The sequence below is a fragment of the Pituophis catenifer genome, unplaced genomic scaffold, assembly GCF_029215685.1.
Source record: "Pituophis catenifer annectens isolate HBS135680 unplaced genomic scaffold, rPitCat1.0.hap2 SCAF_10, whole genome shotgun sequence".
NCBI lineage: Eukaryota > Metazoa > Chordata > Lepidosauria > Squamata > Colubridae > Pituophis > Pituophis catenifer.
This window is the reverse complement of record NW_027256890.1, coordinates 21,045,395-21,059,497: the sequence shown is the minus strand read 5'-3', so window position 1 is coordinate 21,059,497 and position 14,103 is coordinate 21,045,395. Positions and strand designations below refer to the sequence as shown.

Here is a 14,103-nt window from a genome sequence, read left to right as displayed (position 1 = left end):
AGAATAACAGAATGAGGTGGAAGGGACCCTTGGAGGTCATCTAGACCGACCCCCTTGCTTCCAGCAGGAGACCTAGGCTAGGGATTTGAACCGCCCACCTTTCTGATCCACAAGCTCAGCATCTTAGCCACCTAGCCAGGCCATTTTGTGTGCATTTAGAGACGTACACAAATGCACACCGACACACGCGTTGGCCTTAAATTAAGGCTTAAGGGGTTTAAGAGAGAAGATGGGATATTTATTTTTATTTATTTATTTTTTTAAAAAAGCAGATAGCTCTGCAGACTAAAGCACTGTAATTTAACACCTGCTGTCTGCAATTAAAGTAAGTTCGAATCTCGCCAGGCTCAAGGTTGACTCAGCCTTCCATCCTTTCTAAGGTAGGTAAAATGAGGACCCGGTTTGTGGGGGCAATAAGCTGACTTTGTATAAAATATACAAAAGTATGAAGGCTATTGCTTAACCCATTGTAAGCCGCCCTGAGTCTCCGGAGAAGGGCGGCATATAAATCAAATTAAAAAAAAAAAAAAATGAGTGGACTTCGACTCCCAGAATTCCCCAGCCAGCCTGTTTGAAGATGGGTAGACTTCGACTCCCAGAATTCCTCAGTCAACCTGCTTTAAAATGAGTGGACTTCGACTCCCAGAATTCCCCAGCCAGCCTGCTTGAAGATGGGTGGACTTCGACTCCCAGAATTCCCTCGCAAGCCTGCCTGGATAGCTCTGCAGACAAGGCACTGTAATTTAACACCAGCTGCCTGCAATTAAAGTAAGTTCGAATCTCGCCAGGCTCAAGGTTGACTCAGCCTTCCATCCTTTCTAAGGCAGGTAAATTGAGGACCCAGTTTGTGTATAAAAATATACAAAAGGATGAAGGCTATTGCTTAACGCACTGTAAGCCCGCCCTGAGTCTCCGGAGAAGGGCGGCATATAAATCAATTTTTTTAAAAAAACACCTGCACAGACAATAAGACCGCAGCAAGAGTTTTTTAAATTTATTTATTTTTTAAGTACCTGGCAATGAAAACAAGTTACCTACCTAGCCAATAGGATGGACCCCCAACAGGTGAGGTTTTTTTTTTTTTTTTTTTTTAGGATAATAGTGATAGGATTTAAAGATGTACACAAATACACAATACACAACGCGTTTGCCTTCAATGAAGGTTTTTTAAGAGGGAAGATCGGACGTTGGATGCCCTGTTTATTATTATTTTTTTTTTGAAACAAGCAAAAACAAAGGAAAGGAGGAAAAAAACAGACGAGGAGAGAGGAGGTGGGGGAAAAAATGTAGCAGAAACCTGGCAACAAAAGAGTGGCATCGTCCTAGGTAGCCAAAAGGAACAATAAATCGAAAGTTCCCCGCCCCGGAGCTTCTTTCTTTCTCTTTCTTTCTTTCTTTCTTTCTTTCTTTCTTTCTTTCTTTCTTATTTATTTATTTATTTATTTATTTATTTATTTATTTATTTATTTATTTATTTATTTATTTATTTATTTAAAATTTGTATACCGCCCTTCTCCTGGTGGACTCAGGGCGGTGCACAGCCAAGTTAAAAAAAAAACATCCAATACAATATTTAAAAAACTTAAAAGAATTATACTGTCCTTTGGCCGAAAATTAAGAACCTGACGACTAAAACCCATTAACTAATTAAAATTAGAAGAGCCGGAGAAGCGAGAAAAGGAGGAGGATGGGGCGCGATCCGCGTTGCAGCCCGTTCCCACGACCCGTTGAAACGCTCCGACGCGTGCAAACCCATGCTCCAGGTTTGCCGTTGCAACGTCGGGTTAGGCTTACTTCTTACCCGACGGGGCTGGTGTGAAAAGACCTCTGAAAACCAACCCCCCCCGCCCCAAACCGCTAATAAATCTCGGGTTTTTTTGGACACCTAGTGGCGGGGAGTTCCCAGGACCCGTGAAATTGGGTTAAATTCCAGCGGGGTGGGGGTGAGTGGGGGTGAGAAAAACGCCTCTGGAGTTGCATCCTTGCTCTCCACCCCCATTTCCCCCCCTCCCCACCGGAAGCAGAAGTGGCCTCGATCCTGAAAGCAGGATGGGGGGGGAAAAAAACAAAATTGCGCATCTCCTTGCGCTATTTAAGTCGCGGCGGGCTGGCGGGAACGCCTGCAGAGCCGTCTCGGGATCTCGGTGCGCTTCTGCCTCTCTTTTTTTTTCCTTTCCCCCCCCCGCCCCCCTTGGACAATTTGGCTCCAGCGAGTGGATCTCCCGATGGCCTCCTTTCCTCCCTTCAAACACCGAAAACCGTTTGGTAAGTGCTCCGTTGCACTCCTGCTCCTGCGCGTAAACTCTCCGGATTGAGGTGCTCCCCCCTACCTTAATTGCTACCGTCCCTTGTTGGCCCAAGGGGGGGGGCAATTCACTTCTTTTGGGGGGGGGGTTATTTTCTTCATTTTTAAGAGTTGTACTGCAATGGTTAATGAGCAGGCGGCGTTCCCAAAATACCTTTTCCCCACCTTACCTGTCCTCAGGTTGAGTAAATCCGAGCGGGCTCCGTTAATTCAGTCTTCTGGGCATATATAACCAAGGTCTCCTGCTTGGAGAGGTTGGGGGTTGGACTAGATGACCTAAAAGGTCCCTTCCAACTCTTGAGCATCTATCTGTGTCCATGACTTGGTCGGTGTGAGGACCCCTGAGGTTCTCGAAGGCACCTCTCGGGGGGGGGGGGTCTCTGAACTCCCAAATTATTTGCCAGCCTGCGCAGAAAAATAATTGTATATTAAAATCCTATCGTGGAATCGTGAGAAGCCGTACAACAGCAAAAGGCGTCAATTTTAATAAATATTAATAAATATCCGGGCCGACAAAAATACTTTGGGGGTTTCTCTAGAATTTTTAGAAGGGGGTCCAGAGAGAGAGAGAGAGAGAGAGAGAGACAGAGAGAGAGGGAGGGAGGAGAGAGAGAGAGACAGACAGAGAGAGAGAGAGGGAGGGGGGAGAGACAGAGAAGGATGGAAAGAGGGAGGGAGGGAGAGAGGAAAAGAGGGAGAGAGAGAGAAGAAGAGGGAGGGGGAGAGGGAAAGAGAGAGACAGAGAGAGAGAGAGAGACAGAGAGAGGATGGAAAGAGGGAGGGAGGGAGGGGGGAGAGAGGGAGAGAGGGAGGGAGAGAGGAGAAGAGGGAGAGAGAGAGAAGAAGAGGGAGGGCGAGGGAGAGAGGGGGAAAAAAAAGAGAGAGAGAGAAATAACAACCTAGGTTTATTCCAGCATAAAAAGTAAAATGGTTAGTTTTGTGTCCTGCTGTAAAAATGCACAAAAGTTGCCACTAACAGGGGATCTAACTGCCTTTCCAAGCTCTCTAGAGAGGTGGTATTACAGAGCCCATCGTTCCCAGCCAACAGAACTTTTGATTGCTTTGGGATTAAGGTTGCTCAAAGGCCGGAAGCCATTCCTCTGCAGATAAACAAACTTTATAGAGGTTGGCCTAAACCACAATTAAACCATTTTGGACAGACATGGTTTGATTTTAGGAAAGGGTGGTTGACTAGAGTCACCCATTTTGTGTGTTTGTGTGTGTGTGTGAGAGAGAGAGAGAGAGAGAAAGAAAAAAGGAAGGAAGGAAGAAAGGAAGATAGATAGAAAGATAGAAAGAGAAAGAAAAAGGAAGGAAGGAAGGAAGGAAGGAAGGAAGAAAGGAAGAAAGGAAGAAAGAAAGAAAGAAAGAAAGAAAGAAAGAAAAAGAAAGAAAGAAAGAAAGAAAGAAAGAAAGAAAGAAAGAAAGAAAGAAAGAAAGAAAGAAACCATGTTTTCTGAGTTGTAAACCCAGTTCTTTGTGTACTGCAAAGTCACATTTTATGGCTTACCGCAGAGTGGATTTTGCTGATTGGAATTCCTTTCCCAAACCACGGTTAAACTGAGGCTTAGTGTGATGTGGGAACCCGTGGGGGTCGGAAACCAGTCTCTGGGGATGATTAAAGCTTGGGAATGTCCATCCACAATCCATCATATTGAAAGCCTTTCCCATTTTTGAAACAACCTTTTTATTCCAGCTTCCAGGAGGAATGAAGTGGCTGCAATCCGGATCAGATTTCCTTATAAACTACCGGTGGGTGTGAATTTTCTTAAGGGCAGGTTTCTTGCACAACTGTAGTGAACTTGGGACTCTTTTTTTTCCCTTTTCTTTCTTTTTCCTTCTTTTCTTTCTTTCCTCCCTTTTTCATTTTTTTTCTCCTTCCTTCCTTCCTCCTTCTTTCCTTTCCTTAATTTTTCTCTTTCCTCCTTTCCTTTCTTTTTCTTTCTCCTTCCTTCCTCTTTCCTTTCTTCTTCCTCCTTCCTTCTTTCCTTTCCTTCTTTCTTTTTCTCCTTCCTTCCTTCTTTCCTTTCTTCTTCCTCCTTCCTCCTTCCCTTTCCTTCCTTTTTTTCCTCCTTGCTTCCTTCTTTCCTTTCCTTCCTTTTTCTTTTTCTCCTTCCTTCCTTCTTTCCTTTCCTTCCTTTCTTTCTCCTTCCTTCCTCCTTCTTTCCTTTCCTTAATTTTTCTTTCCTTCCTTCTTTCCTTTCTTTTTCTTTCTTTCTCCTTCCTTCTTCTTTCCTTTCCTTTTTCTCCTTCCTTCCTTCTTTCCTTTTCTTTCCTTTCTTCTTCCTCCTTCCTTTCCTTTTTCTCCTTGCTTCCTTCTTTCCTTTCCTTTCTTTCCTGCCTCCTTCCTTCTTCTTTCCTTTCCTTTTTCTCCTTCCTTCTTTTCTTTCTCCTTCCTTCCTCTTTCCTTTCTTTCTCCTTCCTTCCTCCTTCTTTCCTTTCCTTCCTTTTTCTCCTTCCTTCCTTCTTTCCTTTCTTTCCTTTCTTTCTCCTTCCTTTTTTTTCTCCTTCCTTCCTTCCTTTTCTCTTTCTCTCTCTCTCTCTTTCTTTCGCTTCTGCTGTTTCTTGAGAGAAGAGGGGTCCGTTTAAGGTCCCTCCAGTTTTGTACGCAGATGTAAAAACACACACGTGTTTGTATGCCGACACAGGCACGCAACAAACACCCATTTAAGTTGCACACTTAAAAGTGCAGCTTCTCCAACTCCCGCTCTCTCTCGGTTCGTTGCAGGTGATTCTGGAACGCTATTCGAAGGAGAAAATATTGCCGGCTTTAAATAAGGTGAAGTTTCTAGTCCCTGGAGATTTCACCATGGGCCAGTTTGTAGCCATCATTCGGTGAGCATTTGAAATCTTGCGGCAAATTAATTACGGTAATAAAGGATGTCCGGGGGGGGGAAGGGGGGGGACCCTTCTCCACAATGGGGAGAAAAACTAGAAAACGTTCAGGATGTTTTGTGAAACAGATGAGGATGTTTTAAATGGGGTTTAAAATGAGTGCATGAATGACTAGATTAGCATTTGAAAACCCGAGTCATTAAATCGCGATTAACAAGGAAGTGTTGGCCTTTCCCCCAAAAGAGCAAGCAAAGATTTCTGGATTTGGCCAGTTTTTCACAGCCATCCAGCGATGGGGGGGGGGGGGGGTTGAAGTACAGGTGGGTCTACTGACCAGAATGAAGATTTTAATTGGGGGTTGGTCTAGATGATCTCTAGGTCCCTTCCCATCCTGATGGGTCTACTGTACAGTGCAGTGATGGCTAACCTTTTTGCCGTCGCGTGGCAAAAGCAGGGGGAGCGCGGGGGGGGTCGAGCCCACACCCATAATTCAATGTGCCCCACCCCCCCACGCATACACGCATGACCCCCCCCCCCGCTCTGCTTTTGGCACGTGATGGCTCAGTGGGTCCGTTTTTTGCCCTCCCCAGGCTCCAGAGGCTTTCTTGGAGCCTGGGGAGGGCAAAAACAGCCTTCCCCGCCACCCCAAAGGCCTTCCGGAAGCCGGAAACAGCCTGTTCCTCGATTTCTAATGGGGCCAGAAAGCCTGTTTTTCGCCCTCCCCAGGTTCCAGAGGCTTTCTTGGAGCCTGGGGAGGGTGAAAACGGCCTTCCCCGGCCCTCCGGAGGCCAGAAACGGCCCGTTTGCCGACTTCCGGTGGGACCAGAAGACCCGAAAATCAGCTGGCTGGCGCACGCATGCGCACTGGAGCTGAGCTAGGGCAACGATTGCGTGCCCACCAATATGGCTCCGTGTGCCACCTGTGGCACGCGTGTCATAAATTCGCCATCACGGGTATAGTGTATTGGCTCGTTGGGCAGGAGGAACAGTTTAAAACAGGAACTGGGGAAAGAATATTGGAGTGAAGTGGGTTTTTTCCCCCCCCCCCCAATCAAACCAAGTTTCCTTGACTATTTTAACTCCCGATAGGCCGTTATTTAAAAAAATTACAAAATAAAATAAATAAATAAATTAAAAAGATTTATGGAGGAACTGCCGAAAAGCAACCTGTCCCTACAAGTATTGAATCAGGTCTGATTTGAGCGATGTTTTGTTTTTTTTTGCTGTAGGAGGCCAAAATTTGATCACGTTTATGCAGGAAGGGCAAATAATAAATAAATTTAGGATGAGGTCATTAAAATGAAAACTGGGGAATGGCTCAGACAGCGCCCAAACGCAAAACCTTGCTTTGCCGACTAGGCTTATACTTACGCTCTTTGAAAATAAGCCTAGTGGTTAAGCCACCAGGCTAGAAGCCAGGAGACGGTGAGTTCTAGTCCCATTTTAGGCAGGAAAGACTGCTAGGTGAGCTTGGGCCAATGACCAGGAGACGGGGAGTTCTAGTCCTGCCTTAGGCCTAAAAACTGGCTAGGTGACTTTGGGCCAATCACCAGGAGATGGTGAGTTCTAGTTCCACGTTAGAAACAAAAGACAGCTAGGTGACGTTGGACCAATTACCAGGAGACTGGGAGTTCTAGTCCCATGTTAGACACAAAAGCCAGTAGGTGACTTAGGACCAATCACCAGGAGATGGGGAGTTCTAGTCCTGCCTTAGGCCTAAAAACTGGCTAGGTGACTTTGGGCCAATCACCAGGAGATGGTGAGTTCTAGTTCCACGTTAGAAACAAAAGACAGCTAGGTGACGTTGGACCAATTACCAGGAGACTGGGAGTTCTAGTCCCATGTTAGACACAAAAGCCAGTAGGTGACTTAGGACCAATCACCAGGAGATGGGGAGTTCTAGTCCTGCCTTAGGCCTAAAAACTGGCTAGGTGACTTTGGGCCAATCACCAGGAGATAGTGAGTTCTAGTCCCACGTTAGACACATAGGCTCGCTAGGTGACTTTGAGCCAATCACCAGGAGACAGGGAGTTCTAGTCCCATGTTACACACATAAGCCCGCTAGGTGACTTCGGACCAATCACCAGGAGACAGGGAGTTCTAGTCCTGCCTTAGGCACAAACGCCAACTAGGTGACATTGGGTCCATCACCAGGAGATGGGGAGTTCTAGTCCCGCCTTAATCCATCTTGGACCATCCTTGCAACTGCACAATCGCAAGAAACTTTGGAAATTACAAACACACAATCCATGTCAAGGATCTCGAGATCTCAACATTGCTTTGTCCTTCTTCCCCCCCAGCAATCGGATGGGCCTGAGGTCCACGCAGGCCTTCTACTTCCTGGTGGACGGCAACCACAGCCTCGTGAACATGTCCGCCACCATGGCCGACGTCTACACCACGTACAAAGACGAGGACGGCTTCCTTTACATGACGTACGCCTCCCAGGAGATGTTCGGTTGAGGGCCTTCAAAACCCCTCTTGAGAAGATGGGCCTGGGAGGGTGTCCTTTCGTTCTCCTTCCTGGCCGCCCGTTTTATGCTGAATTTTGCAGTCTTCGGAATGCGTCTCTAAACCTTGGAGTTTTTCTAATTTCCCCCTCCCCGTTGTGCAGAATTGTGATTTTACGGAAGACGGTGTTGGGTTTCCTGAGCTGGAGGAACAGCTCTGGTGGCAATTGTGCTTGGGTGGTCTCCAAAGGATCCCTAGTTTAAGAATCTGGCTACTTCCCTTCCTCTGCCAGTTTTTTGGGATTAAATGTCTTCTGCTCCAGATTCTTCTATACCCCTGGTTCAGTTTGGGGGTGAAGGCTGAGCCCCCTGTTATTCCCAAATCCCCAAATTTTCTCGCCCCCAAAGACAGAAATGGGATCTTGCCAGTTTTTTTAGTGTTTCTCAATTTTACGCACTTGAAGACGGGTGGACTTCAACTCCCAGAATCCTCCTGTGCCTGGGGAATTCTGGGAATTCCACTCACCTGTCTTCAAGGTTTGCCAAGGCTTGAGAAAACAGTATTAGCTGATCACTCCCAGCATCCCTTTTCCCTTGGTCGTACCGGCCGAGGCTGCTGGGACTTGTAGTAATTCAGCTCAGCTCAACAGCAGGCGGGAACTCGACACTAAAGTGTCGTGAACAGGAGGACTAACTTTCTTTCGCCGCCGAAGGAATCTCACAACTACCTCGTGGTGGCACAGATCGGTCAAGTTTTTTGCCGGGAGGAAAGAACTGTGTTCGTTGCGACTCGTGAATTTATAAGCGGAAAAATGTTTAAAAATTTGCAAAGCGAAAACGGTTGGAAACGGCTTCAGTGTAAATCCAAAGTAAACTTGCGGGCGGCTGAAAAAGCCCCGGGGAAAAAAGGTGTAAAAATGTCACAATTTATTTGGAGTATTTCACGGCTTATTATTCGACGAGCAAACGGGGGGGGGGGGAGGGAGGGGGGGAATTTTTACTACCGGTAGTAAAAATTCTGACTGGCCCCGCTCCCATCTATTCTCTGCCTCCCGAGTCTCAGCTGATCGGGAGGAAATGGGGATTTTGCAGTATCCTTCCCCCTGGAGTGGGGAGGGAATGGAGATTTTGCAACACCCTTCCCCTGCCACGCCCACCAAGCCACGCCCACAGAACCGGTAGTAAAAAAAATTTGAAACCCACCACTGAACCAAGCTCAGAGAGTACCAAGGACCCCACAATCCTCCTCCTCCTCCTCTCCTCTCTGCAAACCCTTCTCCCTTCTAGCACTGATTATGTTACCTAGTTCGGTCAGGAAACATCTTCGAGCCAAAGCTCAGAGTCTGCCGAGACCCCCCCGCACCTCCTCCAATATACTTAAACAACTAAAGCTAAACACATTTCAGTTGGGTTAGGCGTACCTTTAAAAGTGCAAAATAAAAGTCTCACGGACCACAGAGATTCAGGAACACTGGAGGTTTTTTTTTTCCCTTATTTTTTTTTCTTTTCTTTTTTTTACTGTGGAATAGGTTGTCTTGATCCATAAGGCTACACTGGAGCTACTTACAAAACAGGTTAGAGAATTGCAACGGGGGCCAGATGGCAGTGGTCGCTGCGAAAGGAGGAAGGAAGAAGGACCGCTCGGAGGTGGGGAAGGAAGAGTTCTAGGGTGCCTTCCCCCTTCCCCAATTTTGAGTGGACGGGGGCCTCAGACCCGTTCCTCACCCCATGGATCGGAGCATCCAGTTGTCTCTAAAGTCACTCGCTCACTTTAGGTCAGCATTACGGCGTTTGAAACGATTATCCTGCGCCTGTCAATCCAGTCTTGCCCGCTTGGTACTGTTCACAACCAACAACAAATCCTGGTGCCCCCTTGGCGAACAAGGGCGCCAATCATTTCCCGTTTTCCCGCAAATAAAATTCTGAACTGCCACCGGCACTGAGAAGAGAGCCTCCCCCCCCCAAAACCAGTAAGGCTGATTTCTTGGGAGGGCTAAAACCCCACGGGAGTGTCGCTGTATCAGCAGTCGGGCCCACAGACACACAAGCGATCTCCGTCCGGGGATGGTTTACGGCGGTTTCTTTTCGAATCGGACGCAGGGAATGGCCGGAGTCGCCTCTGCGTTGGCGGGGAAAAAAAAAAATTCCCCGATAAGGAGAAAACCGAACCCTCAAAATTTTTGCAGCAGATGGGACATTTTGGATAAAGCAACCCGGCCGAGGAGGAATGGGAAAATTAGACACCAGTGGTGTGGCTTCTTCTGCCAAGGAATGGAGACGACGGGAGAATTTCGCTCCTTGTTTCGGGGAAGTTTGTTTCCACGCCGTGGGAAAAACCCCTAGGAAGGATTTTCCACATCGTGTTTGCAGCGTTTGACGGCCAGATCTTCGTTGTGCGCTTTCCGGATGTGCCGGTAAAGATCTCCGGATTGAGTGTAACTCCGCATGCAGTAGCGACATTCGTACGGCCGTTCCCGGGTGTGAACGGTTGCGTGACGGCGCAGCGTGTAGGAGCAGGAAAAGGTTTTCCCGCACGTCTTGCAGGTGGGGACATCCTCCGTAAAAAGGCTAAAATTGGAGTGGGAGTCGTAATCTTGCAAGTACATCTGTTCGTGCAACGGAGGAGTAGCCATGGTGGAAAATGTCTGACCTCCTGGCATGTGGATCAAGTGGTAGGGGGCATTTTCTTGAGGTAGGAAGCTGCTTTCCGAAGAGACCTCTTCCATCCCACCGGGCTCTTCAAAAGCATCCGGGTGTCGCCCGCAGCCACCCCCCGAGCCCACCTCCCCACCAGATTTCGGAAAGATGCTTTCTAGCCTCAGCTCCGGGGCAGGAGGGACATCCAGCTGCTCGACCCCGTCCGGTTCCTCGTCAGAAATCACGATCGCTTCCACTTTGACCCTGACGGATCGATTCGTGGACTCCTTGTGTCCGACGCGCTGTTCTCCGTATCTCTCTGGAGGAGGGTCCAAGCCGGACGTCCCCTCGGCACCAGTCCCGGAAGGATACGAGCTACACAACAGAGTTTCGGTGGAGCTGCTCGGGCTGGAGAGAGAAATGTCCACGATGGGTGGCGGACGAGGCCGAGCGGAGGACGGCGCGTCCATCCCCGGTTGGGTGGTATCCGCGACGTCCAAAATGGAAGCCGAGAATTCTTCGGGAGACGTTTTCTGTCCGACGTTCCACTCTTCTTTTTTGTTTTTCTCGGGATCGCAGGAGTGAGGCGGGGGCAAGGATACGGGCTGGCTTTCGGGGGCCTGAAGCAAGCTTTCCTCCTCCTTTTTTGTGCTGTCGGCTTCGGCCAAAGCCCGGGCTTGCAGCTTTTTCTTACACACCTTGACAATGTCGTTCATATGCAAATAACTGGCCGCGGCTAAGATGTCTTCCACCGGCATGTCGCCGAAGGAGAGGCTGCCTCTGTACATGAATTCCAGCAGGAGCCCGAAAGCCGGGGCGGTAACGATCTCACTGTTGATGGAGACCAAGTCTCGCTTATCCAGCCGCTCCTTGTAGAACATCTGAAAAAAGGCACTGCAGGAGGCGAGGACGGCCCGGTGAGCCAGGAACCGGGTGCTGCCCACCAGGACGGTGCAGTCGCAAAGGAAACCCTCGTGTTGTTGTTCCCAAAGTTTTCGGAGTAAGTTCTTGCTGTGATCGGGGAACTCCATCGTGGGCCCGGGGGGGGGGGGGTGTCTCTTTCACGACAACAGGAAGGTTGAAGGCATAGCCCCGTCCCACTGGAAGCAGCCGGCAAGAGAAAGAGAGAAGGAAAGTCACTGTTGGAGAAGGAAATAATAATAATTGCATGCCAAAACAATAAGACACAGGGACAGTTTTTTCCCCTCTTCTGCTGAACGCTTAATTCTCCCAGTGCTATCTTATGTCTCCGCATGTTTACCCATGTTGTACGGCTGTAGTATGATTAGCATCCTTTTGTCTACTACCCACTCTTACTGGTATCGTATTATTATCATTATTACTCTATTGCTTTGCATGTACACCAAGAGCTTCCCTACCAGAGACAAATTCCTTTTGTGTCTAATCACATTTGGCCAAATAAAGTATTCAATTCCTATTTCATTTCCATTTCTTCCTATTCCTCTATTTTGCCCTGTCCTGTCATGTCCTATCCTATTTCTCATAATTCTAATTCTATTCTCTATTCTGATTCTGTTTTCTATCCTAATTCTATTTTCTATCCTATTTCTATTCTTGGTGCATACTGGAGCGTATGCACCAAGACAAATTCCTTGTGTGTCCAATCATATTCTATTCTATTCTGCTCTAATTCTATTCTATTCTATATTCCTATTCTATTCTATTTTATTCCTATTCTATTCTATTTTATTCCTATTCTATTCTATTCTATTTTATTCCTATTCTATTCTATGTTCCTATTGTACTTTTTTCTATTCTATTCTGCTCCTATTCTATTCTATTCTATTCTATTCTATTCTATTCTATTCTATCCTATCCTATATTCCTATTCTATTCTATTCTATTCTATTCTATTCTATTCTATTCTATTCTATTCTATATTCTATTTCTTTTCTTCTTTTCTCTTCCTTTCTCTTTTTTCTTTTTTCTATTCTATTCTACTCTATTCTATTCCATTTTATTCTATTCTATTCTATTCTATTCCATATTCTATTTCTTTTCTCTTTTCTTTTCTCTCTCCTATTCTCTCCTATTCTATTCTATTCTATTCTATTCTATTCTATTCTATTCTATTCTATTCTATTCTATTCTATTCTATAATATTCTATTCTATTCTATTCTATTCTATTCTACTCTATTCCATTTTATTCCTATTCTATTCTACTCTATTTCTATTCTTTTCTCTTCTTTACTATTCTACTTTATTCTATTCTATTCTCCTTTATTCTTTGTCCTATTCCCCATCCTATCCTATCCTTTTTCAAAATGAAAAAAAAAGATCTTCTGCAGTCACAACATAAGCCTAAGACCGAAAATGAAAGCTTGTCAGATGTTCCATCTTTTCTATCCTGCTCTACGGAGTAGAAGAGTTTGGTCTCCGACAGAAAACCACTTGAAGAAACTAGAAGCATTTGAAATGTGGATTGACAGGCGGCCGTTACGTATTAAGCTGGGTTGACAAAATCAGAAATGGAAGAGGTGATAAGCCGCCTGGGAAAAGCAAAGCGAAATCATCAAAGCCATTAAAAAGCGAAAGTTAGAATATTTTGGACATGTGATGCGACGCCCGGAAAAATAACGGCAGAAAGATTGAAGGCGAACGAGGCATAATCCTCCTCCGCTCGCCCTCCGCCTAAAACTGCCCATACTATTTCCTCCCTCTCGGTGGGAATGGAACTGGTGGCCCCCTGCCCCAGCAAGCTGTCCTCTTTTCTCTGTACCCCACTAATTTCTTCCCAACTCCTTATTATTTCTCGGCAGCCCCTTCCAATATTGTCCTTAATTGGCCCCCAGCTCCCCCTTACTGCCCCCCTCCCCAATATTGAGCCCTTAATTGCGCCCCTCCACTTCCCTTGCTTCCCCCTTTCCAATACTGAACCAATTGCCCCCCCCAGCCCCCTTGCTGCCCCTCCCCTTTACTGAATCAATTGCCCCCCCCAGCCTCATCACTGCTGCCCCCCTTCCCCAATACTGAGTCAATTGCCCCCTCTTGCTGCCCCCTCCCCAATACTGAATTGGTCCCCCAGCCTCATCATTGCTGCCCACCTCCCCAATACTGAGTCAATTGCCCCCCCAGCTCCCCTTGCTGCCCCCTCCCCAATACTGGGTCCTTAATTGGCCTCCCAGCCTCCTTTGCAGCCCACTCCCCAATACTGAAGTCAATTGCCCCCCCAGCTCCCCTTGCTGCCCCCCTCCCCAATACTGAAGTCAATTGGCCCCCCAGCCTCATCACAGCTGCCCCCCTCCCCAATACTGGGTCCTTAATTGCCCCCCCAGCCTCCTTTGCAGCCCACTCCCCACTACTGAGTCAATTGCCCCCCCCTGCTGCCCCCCTCCCCAATACTGAATTAATTGGTCCCCCAGCCTCATTACTGCTGCCCCCCCCTCCCCAATACTGACGTCAATTGCCCCCCCAGGACCCCTTGCTGCCCCCTCCCCAATACTGGGTCCTTAATTAGCCCCCCCAACTCCCCCCCACTGCTGCCCCCACCCCCATTTAAGGGATGATTGGATCCCGGGGCGCCCTTCTTCCTCCCCCCCAATAGGGGGTGCGTTGGGCGAAAAGGGACCCCTTCCTTCCCCCACTTACCTACCACAAAGCAAGAGGCCTCCCGGGACACGCCCCCTTCTTCCTGATTGGCCCCACGACTCTGCCCCTCTCCGGGAAGGCGGAGTCACGCCTGCCACGCCCAGAGAGCTCCCGCTCCTGATTGGTTACCTCGGCTCGGCTCTTTCCCGCCCGTCGCCGCCCTCGCCCAACCTGGGCGCGGCTGGAAGATGAAAGAGGATTGAGGTTTTGGCCCGCCTTTTCTTTCTCTCGATTGGCCAGCTGGATTCTGCCGGGCGGTTTTGATT

The 14,103-nt window shown here is 47.7% G+C and overlaps 2 protein-coding genes across 2 annotated transcripts in view; one reads left to right on the top strand and one right to left on the bottom strand.

Moving 5' to 3' along the window:
* The first annotated feature begins 2,225 nt into the window (after nt 1–2,225).
* On the top strand, nt 2,226–7,603 carry LOC139321951 (microtubule-associated proteins 1A/1B light chain 3C-like). The gene is made up of 4 exons (XM_070950901.1): nt 2,226–2,265; nt 4,002–4,057; nt 5,034–5,140; nt 7,441–7,603. The coding sequence occupies exons 1-4, from the start codon at nt 2,226–2,228 to the stop codon at nt 7,601–7,603; spliced, it is 366 nt and encodes a 121-aa protein (XP_070807002.1).
* Nucleotides 7,604–8,903: 1,300 nt separating this feature from the next.
* Nucleotides 8,904–14,103, bottom strand: part of ZBTB3 (zinc finger and BTB domain containing 3) — a 39,789-nt gene continuing 34,589 nt past the window's right edge. Inside the window, exon 2 of the mRNA XM_070950396.1 lies at nt 8,904–11,327. Within this exon, the coding sequence (XP_070806497.1) occupies nt 9,930–11,258 (1,329 nt within the window). The 5' untranslated portion in view covers nt 11,259–11,327 and the 3' untranslated portion in view covers nt 8,904–9,929. The remainder of the gene's footprint in view (nt 11,328–14,103) is intronic.

Bases quoted from the DNA above. Each gene is read 5' to 3' on its own strand.
- LOC139321951 (XM_070950901.1), top strand. From the start codon at position 2,226: ATGGCCTCCTTTCCTCCCTTCAAACACCGAAAACCGTTTG. The intron at 2,266-4,001 runs GTAAGTGCTCCG...TTTTTATTCCAG, and splicing joins CAAACACCGAAAACCGTTTG to CTTCCAGGAGGAATGAAGTG. The intron at 4,058-5,033 runs GTGGGTGTGAAT...GGTTCGTTGCAG, and splicing joins GATTTCCTTATAAACTACCG to GTGATTCTGGAACGCTATTC.